This window comes from Cricetulus griseus, chromosome 5 (assembly GCF_003668045.3).
Source record: "Cricetulus griseus strain 17A/GY chromosome 5, alternate assembly CriGri-PICRH-1.0, whole genome shotgun sequence".
Classification (NCBI taxonomy): Eukaryota; Metazoa; Chordata; class Mammalia; order Rodentia; family Cricetidae; genus Cricetulus; species Cricetulus griseus.
In genome coordinates, this window is record NC_048598.1 from 150,640,178 (window position 1) to 150,654,565 (window position 14,388).

A 14,388-nucleotide genomic window follows, 5' to 3' on the forward strand; every position below is an offset into this window, starting at 1 on the left:
TATAATCTACTTAAGAGTTTGTTGAGCATCTGTTTTGCAAAATCTTGACACACAACCAACTTTTAGTCCAAATGACAAACGTCTCAGAAATTTAATTTGTATCAAATGGGATTTTTTTGTTTAATAATGTTATGTGCAAATGACCTTAGTCCTTTGTTCAGAGACTTCTGGCTGTAGAGTTTTAAAGAGGACTTGATCTTTGAGTGACAACTTATTACTACTTGACCTTTATTTTCTTTTTAAATGGAAATTACCAAGTAAAGAAAGCCTCTTAGTATCAAAGGATACTGATATTTTGAGCATGTTAAATTCTTGGTGAACCAAGAAGTTTCTGTATAAAAGCAAAAAGGTTCTATGCAGTGTTTCTAAAATTTATGTATTTAACAGCTATTATGTTCACTGCCTTTATTTTTAATTCATTTACTCAAGTTTTTAATGGTTTCTAAATGGTTAGTTTTTAGATTGAAATTAAAGAGTCTTAAACATACTCCAGAATCTTATTGTATGAAACCACTGCTTTTTAAAAAGAAGCTTAAGTCTTGTTCAAACACTGTTATTTAATTAGGTAATATAATTTTTATTTCCTTCACATATGTACTCATTGGTATGTCGTTTGCCATTTTCTCATGGAAATAGGTGGCATTTTAGAATGTTCACTTATTTTCTTAAACTCTTTGAAACTATGATCTCTGGACTTAACTAGTATCACAAAATATAATTTCTGAGTATTGGCATTTACAGACAATGGATAAAGTGTTATTATTTTCACAAGGTGAAATTAGTTAAAAATTTATGCCATGGTTAATAGGTTTGTATAATTCTGCTTTGGTAATGAGAATTACCATGTGGAATTTCATGGTTTCGTGGTTTCAAGTTGTTTGGAATCAATTTTTTTCTGCATGTTTGTGTTTTCTTTTAGGAAATAAGAAAGGTTCCTATAATTGATTCAACTTCATTTCTTGGTATTCCCCACCCCTAGATTTTTTAAAACAGGATTAATATGTAGAAGATTATCCTGCCTCTTCCCTTTTGCTCTTACCTATTTCTTATAAGCAATACCAAATCATCTGTTACTTACCAGGCAAGTTCCAGGATGTTTTTGTGCACATATGCATCCACCAACCTGTTCTTTGCACCGCCTTAGTTTACTTTTGCTTTCTAGATTTGAGGTTATCTTGCAAGTAATACTTGTTTCTTTGTTTTTCTTTGCTTTTTTCACTCCACTCTTTGCTACTGTACTTACAGCCATCCACAGCTTCGTTCTTGCTACACAGAACATTTAGAAAATTGGTCATTATAATTAGTTTTTTTCCCTTGTAAGGTTTTATACCACTTAAGTCTTAAGATTTTCTTCTTCTTCTTCTTTTTTTTTTTTTTTTAAATCTGTGTTTGTAAAACATACCTCTTTTAAGATGTGTTAAGTAATTGACAACAGGAATCATTAGTTTCATTAAGATGACTTTATGAGCTGATCTTGAGGTACAAGCCCATAACCACAGCAAGTCTGAGACAGAAGGATCATGAGTCTGGGCTAGCTGGTACTGTGTTCTAAGACCCTGTCCTCACAAAAAGAGATAATTTCAAATGACTCGGGTCACATTCTATTCACATTACTCATTAAATGGACAGGATTCCTGATAGAGCATAGTTTTCAGGAAACATTATGACTCAAGCATATTAAAAATTAGTTTTCACTTAAATATAATACTGTGCTATAATTGAAGAATTAACAATTCATGGAAATATTGATCTTAGTAAGTTAGTTTCAAGTACCAGAATTTAGCAAATTTATATCTTTTCACATACCAAGTATTTATGAAAGAGCAAAGGCATAACAATTATAAAAAGAATTGAGGTACAGGAACTCTTTGAATTTCTTCTCTCTGCTGTTTACACATGAGACCTTGTTATGCTTGCTTTACAGATCAGTTTAGGGGGCGGAAAGGCCTTTCCATGACTGAATGAGGCCTGCGGAGCTTTTGAGACTTAGAAAAACAGCAGTGCTTAGTTAACAAAATTTAAAACTAAAATCTTTTTATTCAGTGTAACATTTAAAAACTAAGTGTTTGGAAATCATTTTTATTTATTAAGAGGACTCTAAAACAGTCTGTAACAGTTAAATTTAATAATAATAAGGTTGCCTTAAAACTAAATAAATGAAAACCTTCAAGTAGTGAAGTAATTCTAAGAAAATTATTTTTATACTTTTTTTAAAAAGGCTTTTCTAGTTTACTCTGAATAGATTTTTTTTCCCCAGGCATAAGTATTTACTTACACATTGCTGAAACTACATAAAAGATGGTACCAACTATAAAGCAGTGTGTGTTTTAACTTCTTTGTGCTTGTCACTGTTTTACCCTGAAAAAAAAAAAAAAATCAGCTCAAATCAAGACTTCAGTGGAATTTGAATTTTCTTATTTATTTTTATTCTATTATTTTGCTAATCTTTAGTTGTAGTCCAGTGGAAAAAGGTAATGAAATGTTGAACTTTTGGGAGGGGATGGAGACAGGTGGTGGTCTTTGAATGCTTTGTGTGAATTACTTGAGACATTGTGTTTGGGAACTATATGTATGACATTGGACTAGAATGCCTTTCTATCATAGTGCAGTTATCCTCTGCATGCAGAGCTAGTGTGACAGGATGCATGACTAATTTCATCAATGAAATGGCACTGACATTTATAGCTTGCACTCTATTATGAAATCGCATGCAGTTCATTTGTTTGCTTATATGATGCTGGCTGAATACTTTATTAACATTTTTATAAAGATGCAGTGATCTGTTTTTAATATTAGATTTCTAAGTTAGTTCATGATGAAGGAATATTCCTCAAATTTGTGATATATAAAAATGAAGTATTATTTACCTGTGGATGATATTAAATGCTTAGGAACTTAAGGACATTGAGTTAAGTGAGTTGTGTTACAAACTGAGACTGCACCTTTAAAGTGTTTTGAGTATATGCTATTACCAATATCTTTATTACGATGATGTAAAGCTTTAACAGTTTATTGCCAACAGCTTGCATTGCCAACTGCTGATGTTTTTTCTTTTAATAATATGCTGCATGTAGATAAAGATGACCTCTCCCCAACTGCTGAGGTTTGGGATGTAGACCAGGTACTAATAAGTAAACTGAAGGAACAGTACAAGAAGGAACGAAAGGGGAAGAAAGGGGTGAAGAGTAAGTGCAGATTACAACTTATCATTTTTGTATGCTGATATTAAGAAAAAAGTTTTTTGATGTAATTTTTTGTGTCATAAAGGGAGCAACTAACTTTAAACTTTGTCTGTTGTGTCATTGAAATTTAGGATGTGTTATTGGCCAAGTAGAAAATTACTTTAAATATATATAAGATAAAGGTGAAAAGATTTTCAAAAATTTAACAGATTTTTCAAATTAAAAGGCTTTTGAATTCAGAATAATCAAAATTTTCTGTTTTCCACAACAGATATTTAAAGGTATTCGTAACCCATAACCAGCATTTATTTGTTTGGGAATCCTTAAGTACAGTGGCAGGAAAACCCTTCCCTTAGATTTTGGTCACAATCCAATGACAACTAGTGGCCACAATTTTTTTTTTCTGCATAATATTTTCTTGACTATACTAATCGGCAAAGGGCAGTGGTGCAAGAAGTGGTGATAATAAGGGTTATTTGGTCCACCATTGGCTGTCTTTGGGTGGCTGCATGTGTGTTCCTCACTGTAGAAGTTTAAATGCAACTCTAGAACCTCCCAGAGAAGTAACTATATTTTGTGAGTTACACATCAGAGTACCCAGGGAGAATCCTCATACCTGTTGATACTAAAACGAGAGGCCAGATAGAAATTGTCATTTTGAATTGGCTATTGACTTTCTAGTCTGGATTATTATTATTATTATTCATCATCATCATCTTTTTGTAAGTATATCAGGAGCACTTGCTACTCTTGCAGAGGACCTGGATTGGGTTTTCTCTCGAAGGTGGTGGTTAACAACTTGCTATAGTTCGAATCCCAGAGAGTCTGGTGCCCCTTTCTGGCCTCAGTGGGTACTGCATCCACATGATGCGCAAACATGCATGCAGGAGAAGCATCCACACACAAATAATGAGTCTTGCCAGGCATAGTGACACATAGTTTTAATCCCAGCGCTCACAAGGCAAAGTAGTGGCAGGGAGATCTCTGTGAATTCAAGGGTAGCCTGATCTACCTGGGGAGCGCCAGGCCAGCCAAAGTTGCATAGTGAGAACCTGTCTCAAAAATAAAATAAAATAAAAACTAAAAAGAGTAACATCACAAGAGTGCCAGGGGAAAAAATAGTGCATGACAAACAGTGAGACATAGAGGCATTCTTCCTGTTCTTTTTCTGATGGCAGATACACTAGCTTATAAAATGGCAGGTATATCAGAAATTGTCTTTCCTTCATTAATGGAGTTTTTGAGTTATTTGCTTTATTGTGGAGTTAACTGTGGCTTTGAGAATTTCACCTATTAGTCCCCTCCCACCTTCTTCTTTCTCCTCACCTCCTGTCTTATGCCTGCTAGGCAAGTGCTTTACCACTAAGTAAATCCCCACCTGACAATTTTCTTTTATACCTTTGTGCTAGTTTGTGTTACTGCATGTGAATAAAAGGACAAACTGTTGTTAGGAAGTTTGAAGCTGTATTATGAACTACTCATATTTAAAAACATTAAGTGTGGCTGTGTTCAGTTTTAACATTGAACTATAACGTGTACATGTTGAGTATGAATGTATTGCATGGACAACTTCAGTTTACTCACCTTTAATTCCAGCCCTTGGAGGCAGATGCAGCTGGATCTCTATGAGTTCTAGGCCAGCCTGGTCTACAGAGAGCTACTTCCAGGACAGCCAGAGCTACCCTGTCTCAAAAAAACCAATAAATAAATAAAATAGCTTATTTTAAAATAGCTTCAGGTTATTTTACGTATGCCATGTACTGACCTAATCTACTAAAAGTTTTAATGTTGCGTCTAATGTAATATAGAAGTATTCCTTTTAGTTTTTGTTTATAGACTATGAATAGACATAGATCTTTTTGAGAATTAGAAATATATGTGACCTTTCAAGATCTTTTTTCTTTCTTTCTTTTTATTTTCTGGCACTTATTTTCTAACCTTCCTTCCCCTCATGTAAGAGTCTCACTATGTATCTCTGCTGTCCTGAAACTCACTATGTAGACCAGGCTGGCCTCAAACTCACAGAGATCTTTTTGCCTCTGCTTCTTGAGTGAGTGAGTATGTATGTATGTATGTATGTATGTATGTATGTATGTATGTATGTACGTACGTACGTACGTGCGTGCCTGCCTGCCTGTAATCCTAACACTTAGAAGCCTGAGACAACAGCCTTTTAAGTTCAAGGCCAGTCTTGGCTGTATAGGAGATGTAGACCAACCTAACTAGCTATGTAGTGAGACTTTGTTCTTTTGTTTTTGTTTAAAGTTTATGAATATAAAAACAAAGTGAAATTTAACTACTACTGCTTGTCAGAAATTAACTGCATTTAATATTTGCATGTAACAATATTTTCCTAAAACCTTGAAATAATTTTATGTGTCAGCCTTTTGTATTTTCTAACAATATCTATTATGTGTCTTAATTTTTTGGCTTTTTGTTATTTGCTGTTACTTAGACATTATATGTATTTAGATACAAAGTTTTGATTTTACAAAGATATTTTTACATAGCCTTAATTTAAGCATGAGGGTTAAGAGAAAAAGAGGTGCTCAGAAATAAAGGAGGATGTACCCATAGGCTTCCCTTAAGGGAGTTGTTTTGTTTTGAGGCAGGACCTCAGTCCAGCCCACACTGCCATTGAACTCTGTTCCTTCTGCCTCTATTCTTAGCCTGGTGCTAAGATCATAGATATGCACCCCCACACTCATCCCACATGAACTCTCCATGGGAGGTGAACTTAGGTGTTTGACCATGCTGAGCATTGAACCTTAGGAACTAAATCGGTAGACCAGGCAGGCCTTGAACTAACAAAGAGCCACCTGCTTCTGCCCCCTGATTTCTGGGACTAAAGGAGTGGGCTACCACTCACTGCCCAGCAATTTTATACTTTTAAAACAGATCTGAGATAGGCATGGTGAGACTAATGCGCTTGGCAGGTAGAGGCAGGATGATCAGAAATACAAGGCCTGCCTGGGCTACTTGAGCTCCTAACTTAAAATATAAACAAACCAGTTGGCAGATTTTTATCTCAGATTAGTTCCCCTTTCCCCACAACCCTAAGTCCCTTCTTTTCATCTTCTCCATTGTGTAGCTACCTTTACTTTGGCTCCTTCTCTCACTCGACATCTACTAAGGTCACAGTTTTAAATAGACCACTTAATCCTTGCTCCCATCTTTTCTTATTTTAGTCATTTTGTCTCATGTCAAAAAGATCCTTTCAGTGCGCTTTTAAAGCCATGGTTTCACTTTGCAATTTTGGTTATTTTTCTTTGATATTGTAGTTTCAGGTTTATTTAAAACAATAGTGACATATTGTGCGAAACCCAGTTTTTGTTGTTGTTATTGTTTTGTTTTTAATTAAAGGTAGGTAGCCTTCAAGGACTCATTTCCTGACTGTTTGTTCCCCTATTGCATTATGAAGTTGAGCCTCACCAATGTCATGAGACGGTCACTACCTACATCAGTCAATCCCTGAATGTTGTAGTTTAGGTTCTCGGCACAATTTTTATACTCCCCTCCCAAAGAATTTTCTCTTCCTGAGATACTTTTGCTTTTTTGTGTCTGTCTCTTTTGTGTGATTTAATACTGAGGTTATTTATAACAATGTGAAAGGTTTATTTTAATTATAATGAAAGAAAATAAAACTGTTTACCTCTTGACAGTTAGTTTTAATAGAGAAAATATTGATTAGGAAGGGACACATTTGAGAAAGTGAAAAATGTTAGTTTTAGACTTGGAAAGTGTGTGAACAAAGATAAAGTTTATATGTTGTGTGTGAATGGATATAACTGGCCTGCTTCCTTCTGTATCCCTTCTGTCTACTTGTTGAGGAAATTATTTTTACACATTTTCTAAAATAATAAAGCTTTAAAATTTTTTGTTTGTTACTATCGTAACAAAATTATTTATAATATATATAAAACCAAGTTTTAAGGCACATGGACATGTAATAAGATAGGGGAAAATGAATAAAATATTTTCAGAGGAAATAGATTTAGTTAAGAGAAATACATAGAATTTGTATAGGCCAAGTACACTGTACATGAGTGTGCATTCATTAAATGCATGTATGAATTTGAGGGGTCAGATTCTCTCTCTCTCTCTCTCTCTCTCTCTCTCTCTCTCTCTCTCTCTCTCTCTCTCTGTGTGTGTGTGTGTGTGTGTGTGTGTGTGTGTGTGTGTGTGTGTGTGTGTGTGTTGGAGATGATCAAATGTAGCAGCATGCATGGCAGAATAATTTTGCTGCACTTTATGGAAAGTTAAGGGAATTTGTATTAAGGACCAAGGTAAGGATGGGATAGAAAAACTCAAATTATGAAGCATGTACAAGGTTAAGCAGATAATTTCATCAGTCTTGATATAAGAAGCAGTAAGTACTACTTGGCACTGTTGAGCAAGGAGCCAATAGAATAAATGTGTTAATTTGGGAACCTTAATTTAAGCTGCTGGTATTAAATTTGATAGAAAGCAAGTATGGCTTGAAGATTTAAAAATTACAATAAACCATAAGAATGAGAGTCTTGATTAACAAAGTTGAGAAAAAGATTCATCTGAAGAACAATTTAAAGGAAGATTCTTTTGTTAAAAAAAAAGCTGATTTTCTTCTTTTATTGTATAAATTATAGGATTATTTTAAATGTAGAAATGATATCAATAACGGCAGTAATCTTACAAGTCAGAAAGTTACAAAAAAGTGGTAAGGAAGATGATATTTTTCTCTCACATTGAATTGAACTGGTTGGTGGATATTTAACCAGCTTTTTTTGTTTGTTTGTTTAGAAAATTTATGATTGCTTCACTAGCATGAAAAAAAAATGCTCAGGTAACCCTGAGTTTCTCCATTATAATTATCTTGGAAAATTCAGACGCTATCATATATTACACACATGCAAAAATTGAGTTTTGTAACCATTTTTAGTTAGGAATTATTATAAAACAATGTGCAAAATTTCACTTATTTCTATTACATCTTAGCATTCTGTTGTCTCTCATTCTGTTAGGGATAAATAGATAAATGGCATTTCCTGTAGACTAACTGATATTCAGATTCCTGCCATGGATTTTAATAACAAAGCAGCCTAATTTAGTTAGTTCATTGGTATTGGTAGTAGTCAATATGAGGTCATGATATTTGATCTTGGATCTGTTTTGATTGCTTTATCATATGCTGATTTTTTTAAATGCTTTTTTTCTAAATTATTTTCTGACTTGGTTTTGTTTTGTTTTGAGAGACAGGGTTTCTCTGTGTAACAATCCTGGCTGTCCTGGAACTCCCTTTGTAGACCAGGCTAGTTTGGAACTCACAGAGATCTCCTGCTTCTGCCTCCAGGGTGCTGGGATTAAAAGCGTGTAGTACCACTAACTGGCACGTCACCTGGCTTAGTTAAAGCTAAGTCTTGCATAGTACGTAGCTCAAAATGACTAATTCTGCTATTTCTGAAATTCATAGTTTTAAGAGTGTGCCATAACTGCTGAAGCTTTTGAGTTCTGTATTTTCTGTCGAAATTATCTATGCAGTAGTTATAATTAAACTTTTCAATTTATGGTCTATGATAGTGTTGACTTTTTCTGTCATTGCAAGAAATTCAAACAACTTGTGGATAAATTTGGAAAAGTGAAAATTTGATGCAAACAATTGTAAGAAACAAATTTAACAAATTGGGATAAATTGTGTGAGGTGAGCATGATAACCACTACACTTCAGAACTTGGAACTGGGATAAATTGTGAGTGACAAATTTGTACAGATATGCTGGGAAGATACCCATTAAAAACAGCAGGGAAAGTTAATTGTTTGTTGCACCCTCATAAAAGTCATTTCATATGTATTTCTTTGACTTTTTAAGATAATGAATTAAGTTGAAAGGCCCATGTTTTGTTTTATGTACTAGTAAATATTAGTTTTAAATACCAATAATTTCGATTGTTATAATAGCATTTTCTGTGGCTGAGTTTATAGACTCCAAATTGAATAGTAGAAGTTTCCCTTTTCTCTGCCCCCTTCACAATACATGTTCCAAATACATTGTTTATGTTCTATCCAGTGTCCAGAAAGAGCCACAAAATAGTTACTATTCAACATATTTAAAAGTTTTTAGTGTATTTTGGAAAATGGTATATAAAATGATACTTTTTATTAGCCTGTCTTGTTAGTAAATTGGTTTACTAAGGCTGCCAGCAAGTCAAGCGGTAGCTATTAAATGAACCTCTACTGCTGACGTTAATTTACAGGGGTCAACAGGACAAAACTCTGCGACATGATAACTGATCTGGGAGATGATGAGCTGCCTCACATCCCTTCAGGAATCATTAATCAGTCTAGGTCAGCCTCTCCTAGAATGACTGATCATGAAGGTGCAAGAGCAGAGGAAGGTACAGCATTTAGCTATCGTGTTTGTTTGTATTGCTGAGTTCCTTAACTCCAGATCACCTCTTAATACTGCAAATATGCCATTGTATAAAATGCTAAAGATCATCCCATATGATCATTAGAGCTGTTGGGCAAGCTCTTGGTATAATTGATCAGGGGTGAAACATGTCTTCTAGTTCTTTATTTTGTTTTTGTTTTCATGTTAGATGTAGCTGTTTCCATCATAGGTCAGTTCAGAGTGCCTTCCGTAAGTCTAACTATAGCTTACAAATCTAGTATTAGGAAAAGAACAGTTCTAAAAATAAACTTTAAATAATACAAGTGAGGGGAAACAAATTCTTAGTGTGGTTTAAATGGAGCAACTGTTAATAACTACCATTTAATAGGAGTGCTAGGAGTAACTTAATCATTTTAGGATAAGGAACACCATTCTTTAACTTTGATTCAAAAATTCATGGCCTAGAATGAATTTTCTAAAATCTATCTAAACCAGAGCTATATAGGAAGTGAAAATACTACTTAAGCATTTTGAAATTTGTCTAAAGATACATGGATATAGTTGATTAATTTATAATCCTAGGTGAAAATATACTTCTTAATAATCTCAACTTTTAATAATTTTATATGCATTTATTTTTGTTTATGCTTACACTTCTTGCTCTGTAAGGGGATTTGTTTGCTCACCTTAAATTCTTGTATACATTTTGTTCTAATTTTTTCTAGACATATTTTCCTACAGCAAAGTTGAACTATTTATCATTTCTCCTCAATTTATGTCTTCTTCATAGAAAATTTTAAGGACATACTTAAAGAAATCACTTAGTAAAACTAATAAAGAATGGGAATTAAAATAATCTTGATACTTTTTTCTTTCTGTACTCATTTCCACTGAGCTATTTTCTTGTACTCTTTTCTAAAATATAGATATCAGCTCTGCTATTTTTATTTTTCTGAGTAATGTAGTACAGTTTACTAATATTTTTGTTACTTACATTTTAGACTGTAGGTTTTTCAGGTTAAGGTAAAGTCAAATTAGTGATATGAATCCTTTTAAATGTTTCAAACTAACTTAAGGGAAAAGCCAATAGGTTGACTCTACATAAAAGGGATTTAGAACTCTCTGTGTGTTTGTCAAGTGTGTGACTGTGTTTTTTTTAAGAGAAAGTAAGTTGCTAATCTCTTTCATAGTGGTGTGGGAGGGTGAATGGGCACATTGAACTTCATTACATTCTAAAATAGTGGCTTTTACTAAAATTTGTCATTCAGAGATTGGAGAACTATAATCTAGTTTATAGTCTATTTTAGTGACAACTTGACATTTTGGTGCTTTTGGAAAATCTTCATGTTACATTTCAATTTATAAAAAACATACCTTTTTCTAGTACCAACAACTTTTAAAAACTATTGTTACAAAAGACAAGGTTATATTTCATATTTCCACTGGCATGATTGGAATCAACCATTGGTCTGTATGTTCTTGAGGTTTGATAAAATTGGAGGAAAGGGGCTGACATGTATCTCAGCATCAGAGAACTTGTCTAATCATGTGCCACGTCCTTGGTACAACAGTGCAGAACACACATACACACATGCACACACTCTGCAAGAAAAAGGAAGAGTTTGATATATGAATTACAGGTTTCCTTGGTCACGCCGTCTATCAAAAGGAGAATTTATTATAGAACTTTGAAAAAGGACCTTCTGGACTTTCATAGCCCCTAGGATTCTCAAAAAAGACAATAATGCTTAATAAAAATTTCTCTCATTAAAATAAAATTCATGCCTTTGGTTCTGGCACTTGGGAGGTGGAGGCAGGAGGATCTTGGTGAGCTAGAGGCCAACCTAATCTACATAACAGGTTCCAGGATGGCCAGGACTAAAAAGACCCTGTCTAAAAAAATTTTTTAAGTCATTTAATAATTTTATTTAAAATTGTTGATTATATTTTATGCTGTGTACTGCTATAGATAATACATATTAACTTAAAATGATCTGTAAAATAGGCATTAATTCTTTAAGCAGAGATGAGAGCAAAAAAATTAAAGATTTACTGTGATTACTGTATGCTGCAATTACAGGAGATAGGGAAAGCAGAAATAATAGCTTAAAAGATTTTGTGCATATATACATATGTAAATAAGCATGGAAAGAGCAGTGTAACTTGCTAGATATATCTATAGCGAAAATGCACAGGAATGTAGCTTATGTGATAAATTTTATAAGTAAGGTTTTTTTTTGTTTTTGTGTTTTTTTTTTTTTTTTTTTGATAAGCTAGCAAAAGTTGTCGATCCACTTCTCTTTTTATGCCTGGAAGTTGGTCAATGGTTGATCAGAAATAATCCCACAAAAAGTATTTGTAAAGAAGTGAGTTGGTTGGTGATAATAAAGCTATTTTTTTGAACTTTTAAGTTTGTATAGTTGCTAGTAAAAGGAACTGTAGCATTTTGTCTTAAATTGTCTTAGAAACAAATTATAAACTTAAATTTTTTAGAATGGTAGAAAATTATAAAGTAAAATTTACTTACTTCCATGTAATTCTTATAGTTCTTAGCTGCTTCTTGTATTATCATTACTTATGTACTGGATTGATAGGAGAGATCAGTACTGTTCAGATTCAAGTCTAACCATTGAATGATGGCTTAATAATCATAGTCAATAATAATGGTTTGATGTGTGAGACACTTAGCATCTCACACATATTGTATATATATTTTATGAAGTGTTTTCAAATTAGATTGGTTGCTGAATTACACCTTATTTAAGGGACCACTTGAGTCAAATTACACAATAAAATGAAGAAAAATTCTAAATTAAAAATGAATTTACTTTGGTAATAGTATATATGAATTGTATGAATTAATTTTAGTATTAGTAAATTAGTATTAGTATATTTCATTATACCTGTTTCCTGTAGTGTATTAAATATATACCATTTTGTAAGTGTTTTTATAATAGTCTTGAGTTTTTTTAATAATTTTTATTAATTGGTTCATGATTTTAAATATTTAGTTATTTTGTAAGTAGTGTTTCCTTCTTGCCATCTTAATGTTACTATTTTGATTGCAAAGCACATGCTTAAAATTATATTGAATTGCTGCTTACACTTTTAACTCTCTTGTTATAGTCATTCAAATGATTGCACTTTAATTTGCATTGCAGTATCACTGTAGAAAGTTGTAATAATACACAAGGCACAGATGAGACGACTAAGGAAAGTGAAACTTCCCTTTCAGTTTTTATTGATATTGAAGTACCCATTCTGATCTGAAATCTAAAGTTCTGCCGTTAATGTATATTACTTGTTTCTTACTTTAGCAACATTATAATATACAAAAAGAGGGCATTAAAATGAAGCCATAGGGAATGTTTTAAGGTTGGAAGGCAATCCCTTTAGGACACTGACATTATTAGGAGAGCCATCTTTTCCTGGACCATCTCTGGCACTAACTGATAGGCTTGTATATCAGAGTGTTTGTAGTAACTTACTGACTTAAAAAAACAAAACAAAACAAAACTGCTGTATGAGCTATTCTGAGGTTGATAGACATCTGTTTCCCATAAGTGGCTGATAACCTGATTATTTAATCAAAAACTGTCCTGTTAAAATTGACCGAGATGGTAAGGGATCTAAATAGACAAGATCTTTGTGTTCTGCTTCCATCCTGGGATAATTATATGGTGTTTATTCAGTCTGTGGAAGATTTCTACGTTGTAGTTTCAGGACATTGGTTTATTTCTATTCAGTAGTAGGACTTTTTTTGTGTGTGGAAGTGGGAAGTAGAATTCATAATATTGCTGAATTTTGTAACTGTTTCGTGCTTAAATTCCCCACAATATTGTATTGTACTGTATGATTTTTCAGCATTTAAGAAGCGGTTTTGTTCTTTATAGCTGAACCAATAACGTTTCCATCTGGAGGAGGCAAGTCATTTATTATGGGTTCTGATGATGTTTTGTTAAGTGTACTGGGCCTTGGAGACCTTGCAGACTTGACGGTAACAAATGATGCAGACTATAGTTATGATGTAAGTGCAGTTTTATTTTTAATTTTTTAATGATTTAATAGAAGGCTCCTTATTCTTTGGAATCATTTATAACAGTGAATTAATGTCAAGGTGCATGGAAAACATGTTTAAGTGTGTTGATGTGTTGATTTGAAATAACATGTAATTTTGCTTTAAGTTTTTTTCCTTTGTGGTGTATAAATCTTTCTTAGGAATTTTGGTGGATTAGGTAAGAGTTTGGGGTTATTACCTTAAAATATTGGTTGTTAACTACATCTTGAGTAATTAACTCTTACTAAGTTAAAGCCATATTTTAGTGTTAACAAAATAAATACTATCGAAATCAGGTTTTTGCCATCATGAAAAGTCTTAAAAGCCATGTTTTGTTTTTGAGCTCTTATTTTGTCAATCACAACAAAGTTAGCTTGTATCATTTCCTAAATGTTTAGCTTCACTTGAGGGCTAGAAGAAGGAGATAGGAAGAACTGTGTTAGTATTAGACAGGTGTTGATATTTTCCAAGCATAAACACTCGATTAGAGTTAACTATATTTTAGATTTTTTTGCATTCACTTTAGTTTTTCAGCAAATTTCTTCCTTTTTTTAAAAAATTTCTTTTTTAACATTAAAAGAAATTTAGACTTAATTTAGGATGTTTTTTGTAACGATATTTGCCTTGGTGGGCTGGGCTATTGTTACTAATAATTTTTAAAGCATATTTACAACTAAATTGAGTAAACTTTTAACTGCTTTAGAATTGGATTAACAGCTTGTCTTTACTGATACAGAAGTAAAGGTGAAAAGATTGAGCTTTATTATTATGAAGGATTAGGA

The 14,388-nt window shown here is 33.0% G+C and overlaps 1 protein-coding gene across 6 annotated transcripts in view; it reads left to right on the top strand.

The window, feature by feature from the left end:
- Nucleotides 1-14,388, top strand: part of Strn3 (striatin 3) — an 81,085-nt gene that overhangs the window by 46,323 nt on the left and 20,374 nt on the right. The window contains exons 8-10 of one of the 6 annotated variants that reach the window (XM_027416297.2): nucleotides 3,075-3,185; nucleotides 9,413-9,553; nucleotides 13,443-13,576. The exons of 2 other annotated variants lie outside the window; for them this stretch is intronic. In XM_027416297.2, the coding sequence (XP_027272098.1) occupies nucleotides 3,075-3,185; nucleotides 9,413-9,553; nucleotides 13,443-13,576 (386 nt within the window). The remainder of the gene's footprint in view (nucleotides 1-3,074; nucleotides 3,186-9,412; nucleotides 9,554-13,442; nucleotides 13,577-14,388) is intronic. 3 more of the 6 variants (XM_027416299.2, XM_027416298.2, XM_027416300.2) reach the window with 3 other exon arrangements.